Genomic DNA, 25,351 nt, shown 5'->3' with positions numbered 1-25,351 from the left:
AGAGAGACAAAACAGAAAACAAATATATACATATACCAACGATCTCAGTCAACATCAACGCAGCAAGGAAAAAAAGAGAGAAGAGAGGAAAGAAGCTTACCCTATCATCGGAGAACCCCAACCGTTGCCGGATACAACAAAAAAACCGAAGGTATATTTGTAGATCTGCTCCGATTGGGAGCTTTTTAAGGGAAAAGAACACCGGGACCGTCCTTAGGACGGTCCGATCTATCTATTAGGGTGAAAATAAATTTTTCCGGCCACCAAATGCGGTGGCCGGCGGTTGCATTCACGGCGGCACACGGTGGTCGACCGGTGATCGGCTTCCCTCCGATGAGGGAAGCTAGAGAGAAGGCAGAGAAATTTGTTCTCTCTCAGTTAGAGAGAGAACAGAAATGAAAAAATGAGATAGCTGGCCCTTCGGGCCAGCCGGTTTGGACCATATATAGTCCTTCCCGAACGACGTCGTTTCGGGAAGGACTATGCGCGTAATTATGAAATAGTTAAACCCCGTCCGCAGTCCTCCGAACTTGTAAACTTTACATTTTAGTCACTAAATTAAATTTATAATATTTTTAATTCAGTCTTCGAATTTTAATTTCTTTTATTTTAGTCCTTCATATTAAAATAATATATTTAGGATAAATTACAGATTTAAATCCCTTAATTTTAATAAATAATATTTTAATCCCTAGTTTATATTTTTAATTTATTTAATTCCAATATCCGAATTTTAGATAATTTTGTTTTAGTCACTAAATAAATAAAAATAAAGAAATAATATTTAATCCCTATAATTAATTATGAATTAGATTTTTAATTTTATTTTTACTGTAATTTAGTTAGTTATTTTATATGTTTTCATTTATTTTATTTATATTGTTTTAGTAGTATTTTTATTTTATTATATTGTTAAATATTTTTATGTATTCATAAATATATATATAATAAATAGTAGATTTTAAATATTTATTTTTAATATCGAAGAAAAGGACAGTCTTAATACAACTGGATGTCCTATTCTGATATTTTAAAATTAAAAAGTAAAACAATATTATTTAAATTAATATTTATCAATATCAAAGAAAAGAGCTGTCTTAAGGCACCTAGAAGTTCTTTTCTGATATTTTTAAATAAATAAATATTTTTTTATAATTTTGAAATAATAGAATTATAAATTAAATATATTTTTTGAATTTTTAAAATAATAAGAGACAATTTATAATTAAAAAGTACCAATTTTGGGCGTTGTAGGGGTGCTAATCCTTCCCTAAACGTAACCGACCACGAATCCCTTTTTATTATTAAAAAGAATGAATTTTTGGTTATAAACGCAGATCAGTTTATTTTTTTAACTGGTATTTTATTAAAACTCTTTTAAGAAAATAATTTTTAGGTATTCGACCTACCTGACCCAAAAGGCCGATGGCGACTCCCAAATTATTTTCAAAACCATTTATTCACATCAATTTCTCCGCCAAATTTAATATTTCGTGCCCGGACGAAAACCGGTTACGACAGGAATGACACACACTAAGTAGTATAATAGCTTTTGCTTTTTCTTCCAAAGAGGAGGAGCTTTCTAAACCCTTTGGCCGCTTTAGGAGGGCTTTCATCATTGTTCCATTTCTTCTTGGTATGCATCGAGTCCTTCTCTATTCCATCATTGGAAGGCGGAATTGAGATCTCTTTTTCGGAGACGGTTAGAGGCTGAATTTTCTCGTTAGTTTCACCGACCTATTTGATGTTTACGGTTGAAAACCGAACGGACTTGACAGGCATTGGCAGCACCGGATGAACCGTCGTCTCGAGAATATCTTTGCCGAATCCTTCCGGTGCTATGTTATCGACAGAAAAAACTTTAGATGCCTTAGTGAATTCTTCATCGCCTTTTGCATTATCTATTTGCATCGACTTATCTTCTGTAACCAAACTTCCACCTTTTACATGATCTGTTTGCATTGGCTTATCTTCGGTAACCATATTTTCCTTCGAGGTTCGATCCTCCGATTGGTTTTGTTTCGAAGTTGCATTTCCTTCAGTTTTTTCTACTGGAGTAGTCTGCAGCTCTTGAATGTCCTTGAAATCGTCGACGATGTCAGTAGGCAGAGTTGCTTCGGCTGCTGCTGGTTCTGTTGGCCGTGCTACTGTGACCTCTTTGGAGTCCTTTTTTCCTTGTGCATTACAGCCATTTGAATGTACTTTATTTGTGCCATTTTTTGTATCTGAAGCTTTGACTTTGTTTGTGCATGATTTCTTTTCCTTAGCTTGAGCTGCCTTCTGAGTGGTTGAAGAACTGTTTTCCTTTGATGTCGACTTTTTCGGCTGGCTTGATTTCGATTTAGCCGGCGCGACCTTTGAAGTATTCCGAGCATTTGCGAGGCATTCTATGGTGGAACTTTTGAGGACTGGCTTTGGTGCTTTCTTAGTCTCCCGAGTCGAGAGTTGGCTCTTCTTTGTCAAAGCTGTCGGAGTTTTATTTTCTGTCGAGCTCCTCTGGGTGTAACTGAATTAGGACCGCCACCAGCACTCCTCTCGGCTATCCTTTTCTGGCGTTGTATCCGTAACTCCTCCATTTTCTTTCTATTTTCCTCTTCCTATGTCAAATTAGAGAGGCAAGGACAAGAAATTAGAAACAGATCAGCATCATATACCATATATGAACCACAACACCACATGTTAGTCGACACGACAATTGGAAGTTCTGGTATGCCCCACGGAATCGAGGGAAACACACTGTGTTTCAATCAAACAGCATGAAATAGCTATGGTATATTGTAGTTTGCACTGAAACTCTTAGATACACAGGAGCATTTTAGTCTACTTTTATCTCATTCGGTTGAGGAGCAGACTTTAACCTGAGGGTTGGTAAATACCTGATCAGACTTCGTTTTCCGTGTTGTGGTTTTGTTTCCTGCTGGTGGTTTCTTTCTCTTTGATGCTAAGTCAGATTTGCATTTGGCAAGAGGTCCATTTGAAAGTCTAGAAAGAACTTCTTTATTCGGAACTTTCACTGTTTTTTAGCATTAGGACCCTTGTCATCGGCACAGGTTGTTTCGGTATCAGCATGCCTTCCGGTCGCTTCAGCAGATAATGCATTCATTTCATAGTCAATCTCTGGAGTCCAAGATGTCATGGCATTCTCTTCTGCTGAATCACGTCCGATCATCATGTAAAGGTCATCTGGTTCACACGAAACTGAAGCAGCCTTCTGTACATTATCCAAATTGATTTGTTCCTGTTGAGAAGAGTCGATTTCGGGAACCATGCCTATACCGATCCTAGAATCAGATTGATATTCTCCCGCTGATGGACCTTGAATCATGAAAGACTCATCGACAAAAACATCTTTCTTGCTGTCAAATGAAGAACTATTTTCTCCATCAAACATTTTGAGGCCCATCATCTCATCCTTATTTGTCGATTTCTCCATTTGTTTGTTTATAAACCATTCGCCTTCTCCGCGGCTTTTGGCCAATGTAGATTCCGCAGCATAATCGGAGACATTAGCTCGGGAACTGGTTCCGGAATCATTGCCTTGCAACACAAGCAACTCCTCGTTTGTGCTCTCTCTTCTCTTAACAACTGAGCCACCGAGTTCATTAGTTCCGAAATTTCTGCCTCGAGTTTCATCTTCGTGATCCCTACCAATCTGTGAGGCCAGAAAGGGGTCACTCGAGATAGTTTTCTGCTTTGTTACTCCTTCGGTCCCCTTGCTTGCGAAATATTCCTCTTGGGACCTTGCAGGCTGTTTATCTACTTCAGAAGAATCCAAATCCCTGTCCTGCAAGAGCAGGTTCTGGAAAGCATCCCAGGGATTGGTTCGTTTTTCTCCCTCCGAAATTTTAGTTCCCGGATCGTTTTCCTCGTACGACGGAGTGTTTTGATGCTTGCTTCCATCGCGTTTCTTATTATGACGTGATAGTAGACTTATTTTGTTTCCCCAGTGATCCAACAGCAGCCTCCACTTGGTGTTCGAGAGAATCTTCATCAATGAACTCATCCTCATCGGAATTCTCTTTGGAGTCACTGCTGTTATCCCCATTCCCCTTCGAAGAAATGTAATTAATGATACGGATGACGACGTTAAGATAGCAGTCATCTATTTAGTCGTTAAGATCGTTTGATTCGTGATCTCGAATGGATTCGAAGATGTAATTTGGAGAAGTTTTGCCGGTCGTCACCAGTTCTATTGCAATAGAGGTTAATTTGCTTTTATATTTTTATTTTGTAATCGTTCAGGTTTTCTTTTTTAAAAAAATATAAAAATCATTGTTTAATTAATTTGTATATATTGTTTCTCTTGCTTCAATAAAGACGGCAACGTCTTCATAAAAAGAGTTGTCTTAATTTACGCACGAGTCTTATTGAAGAATGTTTTCTTTTTAAATAATTCCTTCGGTTCCAATGTTAAATGTCAAGGAAATAGATATAAAGGTTAAGTCTATTTGTGTTCCGCCTGGGCTTACCATTTTATGACTAGGGTTGCAAATAAGGCGAGACATATCATGAGTTATTCGAGTTTGATTCGATCAAAGCTCGATAAATATTCGGATTGAATGGATTCGACTCGAGTTCTTAATGAGCCGAAACGATATATATAATAATATATTAATATTTTATTTTTTTAAAATAAATTATTAATAATATTAACATTTATGTGTTGATTTTTTTAAAATACAGTAAGATTTTCATGTATTTAAGGTTTATGTTTGAGTTTGAAGTTTCAATCGAGTTAAGTTTAAGAATTATTTTTCATTGACCCTTTTCGAGATGTTCACGAGCTTAAGTTCAGGATTTTGAGTTCGAGTCGAGCTTTCAAGTCGAGTCGAGCTCAACAATCCCTATATATGACTTCTCCTCATGCCTTGCATAGTAATTTCCTTTGAGAAATTTGAACAAAAAGAAAAAGAAAATAATCCTCCAAGGAATTAATCCTTTTAAATTCTCTTTAATTGCTCTTTTAACTTATATCGATAAAGAACTTCGAACGTATAATTTTTTTAGAGATTTCGAATTTGAGTAATTATGTATATAAAGTATATATACATTAATAACTAAAAAAATTATAAATAAATATTATACTATAATCACTTTGAAGTATTCAATAAAAAATAAATTACATCCATAAAGAAGGGGCAAGTATAAGCAATGTATAATCCAAAGGGAATGTTCTTTTAGTAGCGGAATGTTCTTTTAGTAGCGGAATATTCCTTTAACAAATAAATAATTAGAGTATGGCGCACTTATCTAAACTTTACAATTAAGTATATACGTATTTCAATACATTTTACGTAATATATATATATGTGTGTGTGTGATTGTATGAAAATTTCTCTCTTATTTTTAATTTTAAATGAAATTTACACACATTTTCTGAGTAATATTATTCGAATATAAAAATTAAATTATTCATTTACTTATATATGAATAGAGTATCCTAAAATATTTATTGGCAATATATAAATATAATTAGTGGCTTCTATGGTTGAAGACGATGTTGTTCTTCCTTTAAATTCTGAGTTCGAGTTATTACATAGGTAATATGTGAGTGTTGCTAATAGTTAAAAAAAGGCTTAATGCCTAAATAAATGCCCAAACAATGTCTTTTTTGCCAAATAAGTGCCTACGGTTTTTTTAATCCATCCGGGTGCCTTTACAAATGCTACCTTTTAGGTGCCCATGTCGTTAATCCCGTTAAGTGCCACGTGTCAACACTTGATAATTTTGAAATTTATTTTTTATAAAAAATATTAAAAATATTATTATGTTTATAAAAAAAGCCTAACTTTTTTTATATTATAAAACATCCCCAAAATACTAAATCCTAACCTTAATCCATCGCCAGTGCCTTCTCCGGCCACCACCACTATCGCCGACGTAGTCCTTGACATCATCCTAGTTATATGTCGTCGTAGTTGTCGCCGATTCACCGTCGAAAACGCGTGGGATCATGATTTTCATCATAGGGTTTGTGAGATTTAAAATGTTAATTTGTGGTCGATTGATTGTCAATCGGTCAGGATTTCATAGGGGTTACGGTCGCCGGGGGGAGGGGAGGCCGGGTGGAGCTTCTTCGACGGTAGAGGGCGGCAATCGACGTGGGTTTAGGGGTTATTTTGAAATTTATGTTTTACTTTTTTAAAAATATATAATTTTCTTTTTTAGAATTTTATTTAAAATTTTAAAAATTACCGGGTGTTGACACGTGTCACGTGAAACTAACGACGTTGATGACTTGAGTACCTAAAAGGATAATGTTTGTAATGTTAGACACCCGAATGGGCAAAAAAAATCGTAGGCACTTATTTGACCCAAAATGATAATTTAGGCACATTTTTAAGAATTAAGTGTTAAAAAATTATGAACATATACAATATTATAATCATCTTCGATTATTTAAATGTATAATAAATAAAGAAAATAGAAATCTTGACAAATTCTTTTCCTTCCATTTTCCGTCGTTTTGAAGAACGAAGGTGGGAACAGTGAGAGAAGCTGCCATTTCAGTACAAAGAAATTCCTTCAACAATTGACGTGGATGTTTTTGTCTTCTCTCATGGCGTTTTACATTTGTTTCATCCAACCGTCAAAACTAGACAACCGCCAACTTTACGTATCCCATGTGATACTCGTGCCTTTCTTCCCTTGGGGCCTTTAATTACTTATTTATTTTAAAGTAATTATATTTATTTTACTGTTTATATTCATCTTTTAAGCTTAGTAAATTGATAAAAAAATATATATGACATTGAGAAGATAGTTTATTGTACTTCTCTCCGATCAATATGAGAAAATGATTTATAGTTATAGTGATTATAAATTAGTTTATTTTAAAAAAATTATCCTATTAGCAACGCATATATTTTATATAAATATAATTATTCGAACTCAAAATTTTAAATAAAACAACATATCGCTTTATAATTGAAACCATTTAATGAATTTTTGAATTTAAGATTTAAATCATAATTAGTAAATGGGTAAAGTATACAAATGGTCTCCGACTATTAAAAATTACAAAATGATCTCTAACTATAGAATGTTGTTTTTTAGTCCCCTAACTTTTAAAAGTTACAAAATGGTCCCTTAAATATAGGGCGTTACTTTCTTGGGTCCCCCAACTATTCATTATGTTCAAAACCCGTCCTTTTTCGTTAAAAATTGATAGTGGTTTGAGCTAGACGTTAACTTACTGATTGAGATATGATAGTCGTTTGAGATTCTAAGATCAAATTATATCATATATCATTCAGCATGTTAACGTTCAGCTCAAATTGCCATTATTGTTTAACGGAAAAAGGACGAGTATGGAACATGATGAATAGTCAGGTGAATATTTTGTAACTTTTAAAAGTCAAGGGACTCAAAAAAGCAATATATTATAATTGAGAAACTATTTTGTAACTTTTAATAGCCGGAGGACTCTACAAAGCAACACCCTATAGTCGGGACCATTTATGTGCTTTACCCTTAATAAATTTAATCTAAATATTATTTTTTGGTAAACTATGCATTTAGTACATAAACTATCAATTTTGGTTTGTTTTAGTACCTAAACTTTCATTTTTTTCAAAACCACACCTAACATTTTGTTTTCATTTCATTTTAGTACATCATCGTTAAAAACTTAACACGTTTAGTATCCAAACTATCAATTTTCATTTGTTTTAAGTACCTAAACTTTCAATTTTTTCAAAACTTCACATTAAATTTTGAACAAGGTACTAAAATGAAACAAAAACTAAAGTTTTTAAAGGCGACTATTAAAATGAAACAAAAACTAAACTTTATGCATGGCTTTGAAAAAATTAAAAGTTTAGGTATTAAAACAGACAAAAACTAATAGTTTAGGTACTAAATGCATAATTTATCCTATTATTTTTTATAGTTCATAAACACCTTAAACTCCGAGCTATTAAACTTAAAAGATAGCATGAACCAAACGACCTCGGTGGTAAATGAATTGTTGTTACTTCTTGAGGTCTCTGGTTCGAGCTCAAAAAATGTCAGGAGTGTGAGCATTCAATGTCAAATTGTTGAGAGTTAGTATCTTTGAACATATACTGCCTTATACATACCCCATATTAAAAAAATAAAAAAATAAAACAAAATTTAGTACATGCCATTAAAAACTTTACGCGTAATTAAAATATTAAAACAGACCAAAACTTTTAGTTTGGGTACTAAACGTGTAATTTATCCTAAAAGATACTACACATTTTAAGCTTAATCGAACTCACATCCTCTAAATTATTACAACAATAATACCAAAGAATTAAATTAGGATTCGGTCGGTTTCATTTGGATATTATCTTATTATCTTATTTTAGTCTGATTTACTTTTACAGATTATACTAATATAAACCAAATTAGTTATTAAATATTTTGGCCTAAATCAATATTTGAGATTATTCAATAATTCGATATAACATCTAAAACAATATTCCCTTTATTCAATTGAGTTTGTCGCTATAACCTTAAATTCATAATAAATTCAACAACCACAAATTTTCCTTCGAGAGGGCATTCAACATAACTTGTTTAAAGGGTCAACGAAATTTCCCGGGGCAAAGATTTGGTCCAAGGTTTGTATGTTCTCTTTCCTTGTCAAAATCAAACGTACACACTTGCTTTTCAATTCAACTATGGAAGTAAAACCGGCAGACATGAAGATTCCACCAATTAACTCAGATCTTTCCATTAATGGCCGTTGCCTCCCCTATATATAGACATGAAAAACCGACAATGCTTTTCATTAGTTAAAACAACAAAAGAAAAGAAAAACCAAGTTTGCAGAGAAAAATACAATTAGGGTTTCCTTTTATTTCCCCTTCAAAAACCATGCATATGCAACGTTATTCATCGGCAGCCATGAAAATGATGAACTTCCACCGCAACTTTCTCGCTCTCCAAACACCAACCAACCCGTCACACGCGGCGAACAAAGCCTGCGATGTGTTCATTAACCATCGGGGTATCGATACCAAGAGAACGATAGCGAGCTTGCTGTACGATCGTCTCTCTCGGCTAGACCTTCAGCCTTTCTTGGACAACAAGAACATGAAACCCGGGGATAAGTTGTTCGACAACATCGATAACGCCATAAAGAATTGTAAGGTCGGCGTCGCGGTTTTCTCGCCGAATTATTGCAAGTCTTACTTTTGCCTCCATGAACTGGCTCTCTTCATGGAGACCAAGAAGAAGATTATTCCGATCTTTTGCGACGTTAACCCGTCGCAACTCGCCGTGGTAGACGACGGCAAAGTCCCGGCCAAAGACTTGCAGAGGTTAAGATTCGCTCTCGAGGAGGCCAAATATACCGTTGGTCTCACCTTCGACTCTTTAAAAGGGTAAGACTATAATCAAATCATTTCAATAAATTTAATTTCATCAATTCATGCCATTAATTTATTAATTTTATTTTATTTTACGTAGGAATTTATCAGATGTGGTGACGAATGCTTCAGAAATTGTGATCGAGAGCTTGATGGAGATGGAAAGACAGTGATTAAGAGATGGAAACAACACTCGAATCACTCACATGAAAATACCTAATGATCATTTCATTCATTGCATTTTAATTATATTTCCTACATTATCTTCCATGTTAATAATGTTGAAGTTATATTCTTTCCTTTGTTAATTAATCTCTTTTGTCGTGTAACTTTAACAAGAAAAACAAATACTTTTGAATGTTTGATTCATTTGTACCGTCATACTTAGTTGTAATAAGATTCAAGTTGATGGTGTTCTTATTTGTTTAGATTTTTGTTTTATTAATGCATGATATTATTGATGATTAAAGGAATCTCATTTGATGTTCAAAATTCAAAGATTGGTCTCCTGGCTATCCTAAACCAATTTTTTAAAAGAGACTAATTGTATTCAAAATAGGAAATATCTCAATTACAATAAAGATTTATAATAATAATCGTAAATTAAGCATATAGTTAGGACAATTTACCATAATATATTAAAACAAAACTAGCAACTTAAGATCATATAAGAACCATACAAAGAAATAATAAAACATAACCAAGAAACTCGAACAAAGATAGATATAAACAGATCTGATCACATCAGCAAAAGAAACACAAAAAAGAATCAAGCTACTGAAAGACCACCGACAAATCACAAACCAAACTCGAGCGACGTAAATAACTATCCACGAACTCATGACGAGTATCTACATCTAATCCTGTGTCCAAAGTGGGTGACGATATCAAGTCAACCCTTAAAAAAGATAAGTAAAAACAATAGTCAAATCATAAAGAAAAATATGTCAAAATGTAGAAAAATATCATACAAACAGACTTAGTAAAAAAAATATAATAAAAAATATTGGTGGTCGACAATCATGAAAAGAAAAAGGGATGAAAGACGTTCTACTGAGAGAAAATTCTAAAGACGAGAGAAAAGGGGATTTATATATTATATAAAAACGTAGAGATCCAATTATAACCATGGGTCAAGAGGAGTCTTGGCCCTAATTATTCACAGTGGGTTAAGAGAGAAAATGGGATTTATATATTATATAAAGACTGATTGAGAGTGAACAGCGGGTTAAAACTTTTGAATCTTTCATCATATTCTCACTGGTAAATTACAAAAGGGATGTGAATGCAAAGATTTAGAACTAGCAGTCTTGATTAAGTTAATCACATGCTTTATTTTTTTGAGTCCGCAGACTGAATTATCATCAACCCCACCAGCGATCAACATTTACACTGCCTTTTTGACTGTTCCTAATGACTGATCTTAGTTGGTAGAGTACAAAGTTGTTAACTTTGAGGTCGTAGGATCGAGTCTCACGGAGGGCATTTCATAATATGGAGGTCTCCCACGGAAGCTGCTCTCAATCTGGCGTTGGGGGCAGCCTACTATCTTACCTCCCCTTATCCTATTACATATGAGAATAAGGGTCAACTAATTTTTTTAAAACGTTTAGTACTTCAGTTACCACTTTTATTCCGTTTTGGTTACTCAATTATATTATTTTTAAAATCATATATAATATTTATTTTTTATTTCATTTTAGTCACCCACCATGTTCAAGAGCACAAATGAATCATTAGTTTTGAAGGTATATGATTATTGTTTGAAACCAGTGTTTTATTTCATTGAATAAACTGGAAATTTAAGCTTTAAAATGATTGCATTTTCAAGCTTTATTATTCTGCAGTTTGTTGATGTTTATTCCGTCAAATTCGGCAAAGGGACAGGGGCGGACCTTCATGGGTCAAGAGGAGTCTTGGCCCTAATTATTCTTTTAAGTATTAATTAATATTAAAAATATATATTTTTAAAAAATAAATAAAGGAAAAATTATTAGATCCCTTCTATTAAAAAAATTACATTTATAGAAAATAAAAAATACTTTTAATACTGCAATAATAAATTTTTAATTCCGTTCCTGGAAAGGGAGTAATTGTTTCGGAAAGGAATCGAGTTCCGGCAAGAAAGTGATCTTAAATGGGATCAGTGGGATGGTTCAACCAGGGCAAATGTTAGCCATGCTCGGCCCATCTGCAGTGGCAAAACAACGCTATTGACTGCTCTAGGTGGTCACCTCACAGGCACCATAACTTACAACTACAAGCCTTTATCCGATTTGACAAAGCGAAACACCGGATTCGTCACTCAAGACGATGTTCTGTACCCTCACTTGACCGTGACCGAGACACTAGTTTTCACCGTGCTTCTTTGGTTGCCTAATAGTTTCACTAAACAAGAGAAGATCATGCATGCCGAAGCCGTTATCGATTAACTTGAACTAGTTAACTGCCAGGATTGCATCACTGGCGATCCATTTCTTAGAGGAGTTCGGCTTGGGGAACGAAAAAGGGTTAGTATAGGTCAATAAATGCTTATAAACCCGAGCTTGTTGTTCTTAGATGAGCCTACATCGAGTCAGGATTCGACTAAGGCGCAGAGGATCACGACGACGGTTGTTGGAGCTAGCTAAAGGTGGAAGAACGGTTGTGTTAACAATACACCAGCTGTCGAGTAGGCTGTTTTACATGTTCCATAAGGTTCTGCTGCTATCAGAAGGTAACCCTTTGTATTTTGGAGCAGGGTTTGCTGCTGTGGATTATTTTTCGAGCATTGGGTATGCTTCATCGATCGCCATGAACCCTTCAGAGTTTCTATTGGACCTTTCAAGCCCAAAATAATTTTGTCACTAACATCATTGACAATTCTCTGTATAAGAATATAAAACCCGAAAAGAAGACTTTGCTTTGAGCACCGTATGTGGGTCATTAATTTTCAGCTACTTGGACTTCAAATATTGGTGTTTGACCCATGCTTCTAGGCCAATTGTTCATGCCCTTCCTTGGTTTACTTACCTGAAAGATAATTGTTGCCAGGATCCCAAAAGCGAATTTTCGAACATTTAAATTTGTTTAAGCAAATATTTACTAAAAAAACCCACTGAATTTCAAGGTCCAATATATATGTATATGTATATATATATATATTAAAGATTTGATTTGATTTGATCATAGGAGTTATAAACCACTTTCCCTGAGATTCAAGTATTGCAATTCCAACTGCACTCAAAGTTGGATTAAATTTGATGTACTTGCTCAAGCAGTTGAAATCATATGAGACTACTCAGCCTCGATTTTCGTCTCATCTATCAATTTTCACTTACTATTTGTCAGCTCAGTCGAATTCAAATCTCATCCGATGACATCTTTATTCGTGTTTAACAGCAGAATATAATTGGTTCTAAATTAATAGAAAATAATATTGCTACAAAAAAAATATTAGTATTGACTATAATAAAATAATAAAGATAAACAAAACGATTTACTGTGTCGTGGTACGGAAGCCACTACCTTAGAAATAATTTCACCCGGATTGGTGTAATCCCGAAATGGACATTGTCTTCCAAGGTTAACACAACCTTCCAAATCTTATACACCTGAAGTAAGGAAGTGGAACCCACTTGTGTTGTTCTCTACGACTAAAAAATTTTCAAGAAAAAAATACGAAAATCATTGATTGTATATCTTATTTGAGAGAGGGACTATCCTTTTTTTAGGAGTGATAGAGAAGTAAACTTGTCAATTGACATATATCCACTCTAACCACTTCTTAACAAATGGGTAACCAACCTCTAAAACTAATCTTTAAAATTTGCATTACTAATACAATCAAATAATTGTATTAATTACACTATAGATGCTATTAAAAAACTAAAGAGTGGGACTGAAGATCAGAATGTGTCCAAGCTGTGATTTCATGTGACATTAGACGTGTGGGAGCAGCCACCCAAATTTATGATTTATTTTGATCAATAAGTACTACTTTAATTTTAATTGAATTTGTTTTAGGCTGCTAGGCGGCTATACCTTTCTCATTCCCCTTATTTATTTCGCACCCCCATCCATTCTACGTTAGTTCGTCATATAAATTTTGAATCATTATTAATTTATATATAATTTCAAAAATTATTTTATAAATCATAAAATTTTATAGGACATGATCTATAATTTAACCAAATATAGAGTATAAACATTTTTATAATTGAAGATCTCGTTTTTCTATCTCAAATTGGTGGGTATAAGAGGATATAAAAGGATACGGGATGAGTGGTGAGTATCCAATTATGTAGTAGATGTGAGAATAAATTTAAAAATTTACTCACATAAACAGGTGTGAATTTAAAAATATTATTTTCCATGAATAGTGGGTAAGTTATGGATATAAAAATATTAGACGAGAATGGAAGAAAAAGTATATGCACCCGCACCGCCTGTTTTCATCTCTATTCATATCCCTATCTATTGGCCAATTTTATAGATTAATTAGAAAACACTCTCCTTATGTTTCGAGAAATATATTAAAATTTTAAATAAATATTTATATTAATTAAACTTCACGGTAATTGGATTTTGAAGTCTTTGGGAAAAAACAATGACTCATCAATTTATGCTCAATGGTACGAAAGGCCATCAAAAAATTTTCAAAATAAAAAATTAACCTCTCAAATTGTTTTTGCACTCAATATAGCCATCAAACTTAAAAAATAATTTAATGTTATCCTTTAACCAACGATCTTTGTTAACAATTATTACGATATTGATGTGACAATTTATGATGTTAACATGATGATCAAAGATACTGATATGGTAGTCCATATTAATTGATGACATAATAAATATACTAAATTGATATTTTTAATCGAATCTGAGGTCGAAATTGATTTATTTAATAAGAAAACTTTTTAACCAATGGCTACAAGTTGACTTCCTATTATACACATGCACACGAACATGGCTTTGATGTTCCAAATTAATGGCTACAAGTGACATGACATTATTCATGCAGCGAAATTCTCAAATATATTTTATATTTTGTAAGGACACTAAAGTCTGAGATAATGGCTTTGGATGCACTTTATATAGTTTAATTCTTAATTATATATTTTCAAAAAACATATTATTGTGTACTTTTAAAATAACTTAATTATATAATACAGACTTGTATATTCCAGCAATAAGCTCAAGAATGAAATATAGATTTAAGGAGTGCTTTAATAAAAAGGTTTAATTATGTTTCACTCATTGAACTCTTTAAAATTTTGAAATTTAGTCCCTCGTTTCTTTTCTTTTCATGAAATTGAAATTTAAATAATCAGTGGGCATGGGTATGAGGGGAAAAAAATCAAACCCTAATTGATGCATTTTTCACGTGAATAAAAGCAGTCTATTTTTTTCTTTATTCAAATTCAAATTGACAATTAATTCGACGTTCAATCCACTAGGCGTACTATTGCTGCTTGTTGATTTCATACACTCTGTTCAAATCGTTGAAAATTATTTAAATATTTAAATTGTTGAAAATTATTTAAATATTTAAATTGTTGAAAATTATTTAAATATTTAAATTGTTGAAAATTATTTAAGTTCGTATTCGACATGTGATGAATTTTTAAGAATTTGAATATATATATATATATTTTGTTAAAATTGTATTGCTAAAAGTGCTTATATTTTTCTTACTCATTAATGAATGAAATTATACTTTTGACATATTTAGGGCATTGTTCATATTTATTTCATGGTTTATTAAAATTAATCTTGAGAGTTTTATGAACAATATCATCTTTAGAGAACGATAAAAATAATAATATAAATATATCTAAACTTAAATCAGAATAAATCTAAGGGTAAACTACGCAGTTAGTACTTATATGATCAATTTTAGTTTGTTTTAGTACCTAAATTTTTTATTTTTTCAAAACCATACCTAACGTTTAGTTTTCTTTTCATTTTAGTATCTGTAGTTAAAAATTTAACGCGTTTAGTACCTAAAATAATAGTTTTGGTATGTTTTAGCACCTAAACTTTCAATTTTTTTAAAGCTTAACGTTAAGTTTTGAACGGGGGTACCAAAATGAAACAAAAACTAAAGTTTTAAACGGCGGGATACTAAAATGAAACAAAAACTAAATTTTAGGTATGATGTTGAATTTTTTTTTGAAAGTTTTGGTACTAAAACAGACCAAAATTAATAGTTTAGGTACTAAACACATAATTTACCCTAAATTTAAATATAATCCACTTTTTTGTTTCTACCCCATCAAGAAATGTATATCACAACGGACTTGAATTCAAAAGCAACCATATTGATCAAGGGTGTAAAAAAACCCGAGCTTGAACAAAAAAGGTTATGTTCGTGTTCGTTTGTTTAAATTTTTAGTATCTTGTTCTTGTTCGTTTTTTAAGGTGTTCTTCTTCGTTTATTTATTATTCACTAACATGTTCACTTAATGTGCATGAACGTGTTCATTTATCATTCACGAACATATTCATTTAGTGTTCGCTTAATGTTTGTTTAGTATTTGTTTACGTTTGTTTATATATTGAATTTTTAATTTACCTTTTCAAGCTAAAGAAAAAGGGTGAAATTATGCCATCAGTGCCGAAACTCTTTAAAATTCACAGTTTAAATTTTAATTTTTATCTTGTGTTCAATTTAGTCACAACCATCACCAATATTTAAAGGCAAAAAGGTATACAAGGTCCTCAAACTTTCGAGGGGAAAACAATGTGGCCCTCATCCTATTGTTTTTGATCAATGTGACCCTCCAACTAGAAAAAGAACCTAATTTAGCCCTTTGACCAATGTTTTTAATGTTCACCAACAAAACCATTACTTTCGGCTAACGTGGCACGTTTTCCATAGTATGATGGTTGCTCTGTTGTGGGGAACATCTTCACCATTGGGATTTACCAACGGCCGATAGGAACGTCGCGAATCTAGATGTGAATATGACGACGAAAGTAACAATTATGTTGGTTAACGACGAAAAACGTTGGTCAAAGGGTTACATTAGGTTTTTTTCTCCGAGTTGGAGGGCCATATTGATTCAAAAAAATATGATGAGTGCCACATTGGTTTTTCCCCGAAAGTACAGAGATGTTGGGTGCCTTCTTGCCATATTTAAAATGTAAAAAAAAGGAAAAAGAAAACTGGGTAAATGAGTTTGTTCATGAACATATATAAAGAAGTCGATAAACGAGCTCATAAATGAGATCATTCATGAACATAAACGAGCCGAGCACACATCTATTCGTGTTCATTCGTTTATTAAATGAATATATTTTTTTATACTCAATTATTTAACTTAATAAATAAATATAAACGAACGTTATACGAACGGTCACGAACAATTCACGAAAGGCTATGTTATTTTCACGACTAATCTTGATTCATTGTGGTCCATCCAACAATACATCTTTTTACACTACGTGTGTAAACGAAGAATAATTGAGAAATCAATTTAGACAAAAGAAAATCAAAAGTAGGTGTCCAAGAACCTCCAAATTCTATTGCCAGCTGCTGCTTCTACCATCTCTATTCAAAAATTTCCAATCCAATAATTCGCCTACAACTTCACATCAAAACATATTCAAAAGAACATTATATATTAATTTTTAAATCCCTACTTAATCATCTAAATGTCCCCATCCTGTACATGATTGATAATATATTTATGATTTTGTAATATTCTAACTAAAAAGCATGGACCCAACTTTCCGTTTTGATTCTTATAGTATTATATTGTATGAGGAATTAAAAGATGCACACCACATGTCACCCCTTTCGCATTACGTGCCCCTTTGACCCACCGAACACTTTCCTTGCTCATATCTTTATGTACTAATTTATTTATTTTTTTAATCAAAAAATTAATTAATTAATTTTGATTTTCTTTACTTAAAACAATAAGCCTCCACGAATACAAAGTTTTTGGAAGAGACAAAAGAGGAAAAGAAGAAGAAGAAGAAGAAGCTGATTTTGCATACTCGTGGCAATTCGACTTCATAACTCGCGTCTTTATCAACAATTTCGTGCTCGTTTAATGATTTTAATTTTAATTTCGAGTTGCATTAATGAAATTATAGCCTCATCATTGCATCACGGTCGAAATCATGCACCAAATAAATTAATGTATTTTTTAAAATTTAATACTAAATTCGTATGCTCAAAAATCAAATCGAGTGAATTTTTTATTTGGGAAATACCAATTTTAAAATCATTGGAATTCATTAATAAAAGTGTTCTTTTTTGCTAGAATAAAAACAAGTTTGACTTCTGTGATAATATTCAATAAATTTGTTTTAATGCGCTAAATAAACAATTTCAACAAACTTGTAAGCTAGTCCTTGGAAGAAGTTTTTTTTTTTGGATTATTCAATTTTTTTTATTACCCAAGAACAAAATCTAATTATAAAATCTCAGAGTTCAGATTACAAAAAAAGACTACATACAGAATAATCAAAATCAAAATATTTCCCAATGTTCAACAAGAGAGATATTAACATTGTCATTCATATTTATAGTTCTATCCCTCAATCGTAACCTCACAGTCTTCTTAATGGCATGGAAAAGGTCTTGGGCAGTTCTGGAACGATTTTGGAACTGGCATTTGTTGCGTTTGTCCCAAAGGGTATAGATAAGAACAGAGAATGCAAGCTTCATGATGGAAGAAAGCAGGGATTTTCCCTTCCAAGTGGAACGTGCCCACATTAAAATAGCATCCCAAGAGTTAATATTAAAGGTAAGACCAATATGAGAGAAGACAGAATGCCATAGTTGATTAGCCATAGGACATTGAAAAAATAGGTGTTCCCTTGTTTCAAATAGATTATTACAGAAATTATATTTATAATCAAAGATTAAACCCATTCGAAGGAATTTAACTTTCGTAGAGAGACATCAAACAGAATCATCAAAGTGATCAAGCTATATTTAAGAATGTAAAAAAGAAACCAAATGATTTTCTGTCAAGTAACATGAGGACGTCTTTCTCGTAATAAATCTCAGATCTCTTTCGTTTTGACAGATTGTCCTTGGAAGAAGTTATTGAACAAAACCCGAACGTTAAATCAAAAGAGTCAATTGAGACGTGTCACTAATCAGAACCAGCCACCTGTTTTTTCTTTTGCCCTTTCCACCCCATCATTCTACCATCCTAGCCTAACTCTGCACACACGTGTTCGCCGACGTGCCATTTTTTCTTTAAAAGCATGGAAAACGCTGAAACTTCTCAAAGCGAAAGGTCAAATTGGAAAACTAGTCCCTATGTTTCTAATTTCATGCGATTCGATTCATTTATGTTTACGATATAATTAGGTAGCTCGAATAATTAGTTACCATTCCTGCTAATGAGGTTTTACTTGTGCTGGTAATGTCGAGACTTGAGACTTCAAGTGTCCAGATTCAAGTCTCGTCGGATATAAATAATAGCATATAAAGCTTATCATATATAATATAGACATGCCAACATGATGAGTGAGAAGGGTTACTCTTCATAATAAATTATGATAAAATTTTATCAAAATAATTAGTCATGGTAACTATTTTAATTAACTAGTGACATTATGGGGTATATAGAGATCAAATTATATATTTGAGCGCTGTGGAGGACTAAAGCATAATTCGACCGACGTAACACAATGAAAGGAAACAAAAAGGGAAAAGCTCGAAAACCATCCAATTTTTTATTACTTTAATTTTTTCAGTGGGTTAATGAAACCTAAATGGGGGGATTTAGGGGATTCTATAAAGAAAGTAAGACACGTGTCCTTAAACATCTTATGACACAAATTTATATATTTTCGTGACGGTTCATGTACCCTCCTTGGTCAGAAAAGGTCGGCCTTAGGATGTCCGACACGTGGCGAATTTAACGGTGATAAACACAAAGTGAGCCCCACTTCAACAAGTTCGACAAAGACGACCGTACTTATCCCCTCTCAACATTGTCTACCCTGGCTCCTATAAATACCTTACCACCCCTTATCCTCGAAAAAAAAAAAGGAAAGGAAAAAACACATTTTTTTACTCTTCTATTTTCGCAGTAAAAGATAGAACTATTGGCTTTCTTCTCTTTTGTTTGGTCGTCGAGAAAATTTTAGAAAATCATGGGGATCCCGGAAACAGATCCGTTAGTTCAATTGAGCTTACCACCAGGGTTTCGGTTTTATCCAACTGATGAAGAGCTTCTAGTGCAATATTTATGCAGGAAAGTTGCAGGCCACCATTTTTCTCTGCAAATCATTGGAGAAATTGATTTATACAAATTTGATCCATGGGTTCTACCAAGTAAGTTCATCAAATCCAGAAAAAAAAGATTATTTTTCCTTTGTGGTTCTTGCTTTAATCATTTGCTAATTAAAATGTTAATCTTTTTTTGGAACAGGTAAAGCTTTGTTTGGTGAAAAAGAATGGTACTTTTTCAGTCCCAGAGACAGGAAATATCCAAACGGGTCACGACCCAACAGAGTTGCCGGGTCGGGGTACTGGAAAGCTACCGGAACTGATAAAATTATCACCAGCGAAGGTCGTCGAGTTGGTATAAAGAAAGCTCTGGTTTTCTACGTCGGGAAAGCTCCCAAAGGAACTAAAACAAATTGGATCATGCATGAGTATCGACTCATTGAAAGTTCTCGTAAAAATGGCAGCTCCAGGGTAAATACTTTAGCTTGAATTATCAAAATAATTATGAAAAAACTGATTGAATTTTGTGTATTTGTTGTGTAGTTGGATGATTGGGTTCTATGTCGAATATACAAGAAGAATTCGAGTGGACAAAAATCGTTTTCGAGCGTTTCGAGCAAAGAGCAAAGCACAAATGGGTCATCACCGTCGTGTTCTTCCCAGCTCGACGACATGCTCGAGTCATTCCCCGAGTTGGACGACCGTTTCTTCGCTTTGCCCCGGATGAACTCGTTGAGGACGCTTCACAACGATGAGAAAACCGGGTTTCAAAACATGGGTATCGGGGGTTTGGATTGGGGGAATCTTGGTGGGCTTAACTCCATGCCCGAGTTGCTACACGGTGGACAGACTCAAACACGGAGTCAGGGGATTCCCAGTTACGGTAACAGTAACGTGTACATTCCCACAATGCCGCAGATGGATATGTCGACGAATAAGGTGGGGAAGTCGGTGGAAGAGGAAGTACAGAGTGGACTCAGTACTCAGCGAGCTGATAACTGGGGGATATTTCAACAGAACTCGAACAGTCATAATCTCTCTGACTCGATGGACCCGTATGGGTCTCGGTACCCGACTCAGACGGGTGGATTTGGAGTTGGGCAATAGATATATTAGGATGATAAAGCAATAGGTAGAAGGACAGGAAAGGAATTTCGAAGATTTGTGTAAATATTTTGGGCTAACCTTTTGGGATTATAGAAAACCAAAAGAGTTTCAAAGGATAATCAATATTTGAAATTTTAGCTATGTTTTTTTACACCTTCACACATTTGTAGAATTTATTTTTCTCAAAGTGAAATTAGATTGTCATTTCCCTCAAATTAATCAGATTAATTAAAGTCAAAATTATATAATCCGTTGGATAAGTATTTCGTTTCATTTAAAATATAAAGGATTATAGAAAGGATAATTATTAATACATGTTTAAATTTAATTTAATTTGTTTATGATATTAAAATTTAAATGTTTTTCCTATTTAAAAATAAATAATTATATTTAGGTCCGGTTATCATTCCCAAATGCTTGAAAAATAAATGATCATGCATTACAAATAATTATATTTAGGTCCGGTTATCATTCTCAATGGCATGCGAATGACATCACGCTCATGGGGAAATCACGACTTGTAATGATTGGAAAGGTAGATCCTTGCTCACTATCATTTTGAAAATAGTTTGGACAACATTTATTTACACTGTTTGGGAGAAGAAGAACAAGAGGCTATTTCAAAGATGTTCACGTACTTTTGAAGCAATGCTCCATGCTGTTAAACACTCGGTTGCTATCCAACTAAGGGGTAGAAATATTAATAGGAATGATAGTATTAATACTACACTTTATAAACAATGGGATATTGATTAGCTGATATTTTGTTCTGCTGTAAGTTTATACTTTTTGTATTATTGAACAGACAATTTTTTTGCATATCCTGCTCTTTGGATAATAAAATTAAATTATAAAAAAAAATTATATTTAGGTCGAAAAAAAATTAAATTCGATATTTAATATAGGTGTTCCCGTATAACATTCTCGAAATCAAAATGCTCTCCTATTATATTTCATAATTATAATAGAGTTTAATATTTGATTTTCGGAATTAAATTTATAAATATTGGTGTTGGAAATTCCTTTGGCTTTTTTGACTTAAAGAGTTCTATCCCTCTTGACCACTGAGTACGCATGCATATGCGTCACAACAAAATAAGCAAATGAATAAATATCTACGCACCACAGGAGAGGTGGTTGAATTTAATTGTGGTTGAATTCGGTTACATAGCAAAATATGAAGGACACTGTAACCTCGAATCCAACCTTATTTATGTATTGATTGAGAGGTGGAGACCAGAGACACACATTTCATCTTCCGTGTGGGGAGTGCACTAATATGCTATAGGATGTATTCATATATTTGGGGCTTCTAGTAGATGGGTTTATTATTTCTGGTGTGGCGGATGATGATTGTCATTCCTCATGCGAGGAGTATCTTGAAGGTATCCCGCCTAATTTCAACGGTGATTGAATATCATTATCATAGTTGGCTACAAATTTTCAACATTTAAGTGAAGACTATTTCGAGGAACATGCTAAAATATTTTCCCTGGCTTGCATATCACAACTTATAGGAGGAATCTTGATGCTCGATAAGTCTCGCAACCAAATTCATTGTATGTGGTTGTGTCACGTCGAAGATTTTCACGTTGTCGGCGGACTTAGTTGGGGCTTCACAGTTTTGGCATCTCTGTATGCAGAAATGTGTCGGGCAACTGATTATCGAGAAATGCTATCGGTGGATGTCTCATTCTTCTCCAATCATGGGTGTGGTATCGCATACCCTTTTTATGTTCGGTCGTGAATAACCTGTTAGTTTTCCCGTTATTGTTGAGGTAATTTCAATACTGAGTTTGTATATAAATAATTTTTTTGAGTATATAATGAAATATATATTTTTTACATTGAATAGGTGGTCATATACAAGGAAAAATCATCGTGACATACTAGATGAATGGGAAGAAATTCGACTACTTATTGATCAGAAGGCTGATATAAAGGTATGTATCTAAATTTTATTATTTACCTTTAATTATCATTATATAATTAGAATATTATTTTGATAAGAATTATATATATTTGTTTTAGTTTGAATGAACTTTTTATTCTACTTAAGAAATGAGGCTTTGTATCCCATCTCACTTGAGTGACTCATTAGATGTATGGATGATAGTAGTCCCTTTGATATGCCATGCTATTGTTGAGTGGCATCTTATTGATCACGTGCTCCGCCAATTTGGTTTTGTACAACACATTTTTGAAGCACTTAAGAATTTTGACAATATATATAACTTCGATAGACGGGGTAAAAAAGATGTCAACTGACTGCTGAAGCATAGCGAGTGGATAATGATCTGGGAGAATCGACTTAGACACATTTCCCCTAGCGAGCTGATTTATATGGATCATTATTCAGTTGCGGGTGATTATTATGAGTGGTTCAACACGAACCGGAAGTCATTCCTACTTTTTGAGGAAGCACGAGGCGAGAGCATTCATCGACGTCGAGAAAAATGTCCACCGTCACATCATCATCGTCCCCTGACTCATGGACAGGGAGCAGATGCTTCCGGCTTGTCCTCAACTGTAGCACCGCAACCATCACAATAGCCACCATCTACACCGATTTACATTCCCAGCCTGCCACTATACATGCGTACACCGCATTCATTTCAAATGGCACCGTAGTCGTTTCAGATGGCACCGCAACCATTTTAGATGCCACTGCAGCCAGTTCATATTCCACCTCAACTGGTTCAGATGCCACCACCGCATGGTTTTATGACACCTCTTGGCATATATTATACTGACATGCATATGGATCCATCGTGAGTTTCATGTGCTACTTATTTGGCGGGTGGTGATTCACCACAGACACAGAATCCTTCAGCTCAGTATGGATCATATTCATCAATGTTGATATTTTCGTAGCTTTCTATGAGTGGTAGGATGGTTAGTCATACACCTTCAGAGTCTTTATTCTATGAATATGCTACACCGTCATCCGTCCCTCATCAACAAAATGTAGCTGCTACTAATGATGATGATGAGAGTGAGGAGGAAGAACAAGTTATACGAAGAAACCCTCATCGAAATAGACAACTGCCTCCATGTGGAACACATTTAAGACACAAACATCGATAAACTTGTTTAGTTTATAATGTTTTTATTTAATTTTCTTTGTTTATCAGCAAATGTATTGAATTGTGAACTTCTTATTTATTTTGTTTCTTAATGTTGTTATTATTTAATTGTTTGAATTGTAACGTTTGTATTTAATGTTTGTATTTAATTATTTTAATTATTTTTACTATTTAGTTGTAATGTTTTTATTTAATTTTGACTTGAGAAGCTCATTACTTGTTGATACTCAAATGACATTAATTGAAAGTAAACAAAAATGAAATAACACAAACTGAGATTTCAGAAACCATAATTACATTGTGATGCTCAACGGTTACATGATGATGAAAGAGATGGACATTTTCCCCCTATTGTGGCCTAGATTTCTACAATGTACACATCTTTTGTTTTCTTTGGATGTCTCTCAAATATCCATATTATAATTAATTCGAGTGGATTTTGGACGGCATGTCTCCATCAATAAGGACGGATCTGGTACAATCGGAAGCAAATTCTGAACCTCGTCTGGGTCTTTCTCATTACCTATCAGGGGGAACTCAAATTCATATACCATAAATACGGTTGTAAGTCGGTATACGGGATCCACAAAACGATTATAGTCTTGATGGGTATAAAAGCAAGCTGCTATGACATGAGAGCATGAATATTTCAGAGCTTGAAAAAACCCACAGTCACACCATCTATCTTGTAGATTAACTTTAAACGAGTTAGCTTTAATCCCTTGAAGAGGTCATGACATTTACGTGACATGAAATAATTCATGGGTTCGAGAGAAGCTTGTTACATACATTTCATTTGATGCAACAATCCTTTATTGTAGATATGCAACTAATCTTGGGTGATAAACATGGTCGTTTTGTATCTAGGTTTGAGCTTGTCCCCCGAGATTGGCAAAAAGTGCTCCTAAACGAAAATACGTCGTTTTAACCAAAGTTATTACTGATAAATGACACTTCCCCTTTAAGGTCGAATTAATAGCCTAAGCCAAGATTGGACCCAAAGAGTCTATTACTACTTTTATCCTAGCTCCGAGGTCCGAAATGATGCATATTTTCCCCTCGTGACAACATGTAAGCGTAAGTTTATGAGGAAAAAAACCCAAGAATATGTATCTTCACCTTCAACAAGGGTAAAAGCAATTGGAAGAATGTTGGGACTACCATCTTGAACAACTATCAATAGTAAAATTTGCTTGTATTTTTCATACAAGAATGTCCCATCAATTTGGACCAAGGGCTTGCAGTATTTCACAATATTAATACATTGTGGGTAAGTCCCAAAAAACTGATAGAATTGCTATCGATCGCGAAACACTCGATCATTGTGGTATGCATGGAAAGTTTCAAAGTCGATTATTGTCCCAAGATTCAGTCTGCGCACTACCCTAAACCAACTTGATAGTTCGTTGTAGGATGAATCTCACTCGCTGTGAAGTTTCTTAATGGCATTCTGTTTTGCCTTTCATGCTTGTCTGTGGGAGACGGTGTACCCACATTGAGACTGTATAACTGAAATCAACACCACAATAGCTATATGGGAGCTTGCTTTGATCATGTGCATGATGACTTGACAGATAATGTCGGAGTCCAAGTTGGGATAGTCCTGGTTGATCCCTATAGCACAACATGTATGAGGA

The 25,351-nt window shown here is 33.8% G+C and overlaps 4 protein-coding genes across 4 annotated transcripts; 2 read left to right on the top strand and 2 right to left on the bottom strand.

The window, feature by feature from the left end:
• Window positions 1-1,528: 1,528 nt before the first annotated feature.
• LOC120147841 lies at window positions 1,529-2,657 on the bottom strand. Its single transcript, XM_039161119.1, has 3 exons — window positions 2,638-2,657; window positions 2,026-2,506; window positions 1,529-1,995 (listed from the first exon to the last, which is right to left on the bottom strand). The coding sequence occupies exons 1-3, from the start codon at window positions 2,655-2,657 to the stop codon at window positions 1,738-1,740; spliced, it is 759 nt and encodes a 252-aa protein (XP_039017050.1). The 3' UTR covers window positions 1,529-1,737.
• On the bottom strand, window positions 2,258-4,045 carry LOC120147830 (COP1-interacting protein 7-like). The gene is made up of 2 exons (XM_039161116.1): window positions 2,877-4,045; window positions 2,258-2,597 (listed from the first exon to the last, which is right to left on the bottom strand). Exon 1 carries the CDS (start codon window positions 4,043-4,045, stop codon window positions 3,011-3,013), a length of 1,035 nt encoding a protein of 344 aa, XP_039017047.1. The 3' UTR covers window positions 2,258-2,597; window positions 2,877-3,010.
• A 4,800-nt stretch (window positions 4,046-8,845) lies between these two features.
• Window positions 8,846-9,511, top strand: LOC120147819 (TIR-only protein-like). The gene is made up of 2 exons (XM_039161110.1): window positions 8,846-9,353; window positions 9,439-9,511. Exons 1-2 carry the CDS (start codon window positions 8,851-8,853, stop codon window positions 9,509-9,511), a joined length of 576 nt encoding a protein of 191 aa, XP_039017041.1. The 5' UTR covers window positions 8,846-8,850.
• A 9,858-nt stretch (window positions 9,512-19,369) lies between these two features.
• LOC120148190 (NAC domain-containing protein 72-like) lies at window positions 19,370-20,665 on the top strand. Its single transcript, XM_039161364.1, has 3 exons — window positions 19,370-19,626; window positions 19,724-19,992; window positions 20,065-20,665. The coding sequence occupies exons 1-3, from the start codon at window positions 19,446-19,448 to the stop codon at window positions 20,626-20,628; spliced, it is 1,014 nt and encodes a 337-aa protein (XP_039017295.1). The 5' UTR covers window positions 19,370-19,445; the 3' UTR covers window positions 20,629-20,665.
• The last annotated feature ends 4,686 nt before the right edge of the window (window positions 20,666-25,351 follow it).

This window comes from Hibiscus syriacus, unplaced genomic scaffold (assembly GCF_006381635.1).
Source record: "Hibiscus syriacus cultivar Baekdansim isolate YM2019G1 unplaced genomic scaffold, ASM638163v2 tig00002655_pilon, whole genome shotgun sequence".
In the NCBI taxonomy this organism is placed as follows: Eukaryota; Viridiplantae; Streptophyta; class Magnoliopsida; order Malvales; family Malvaceae; genus Hibiscus; species Hibiscus syriacus.
Note: the sequence above shows the minus strand (reverse complement) of the source record. Positions and strands in the feature narration are given on the sequence as shown.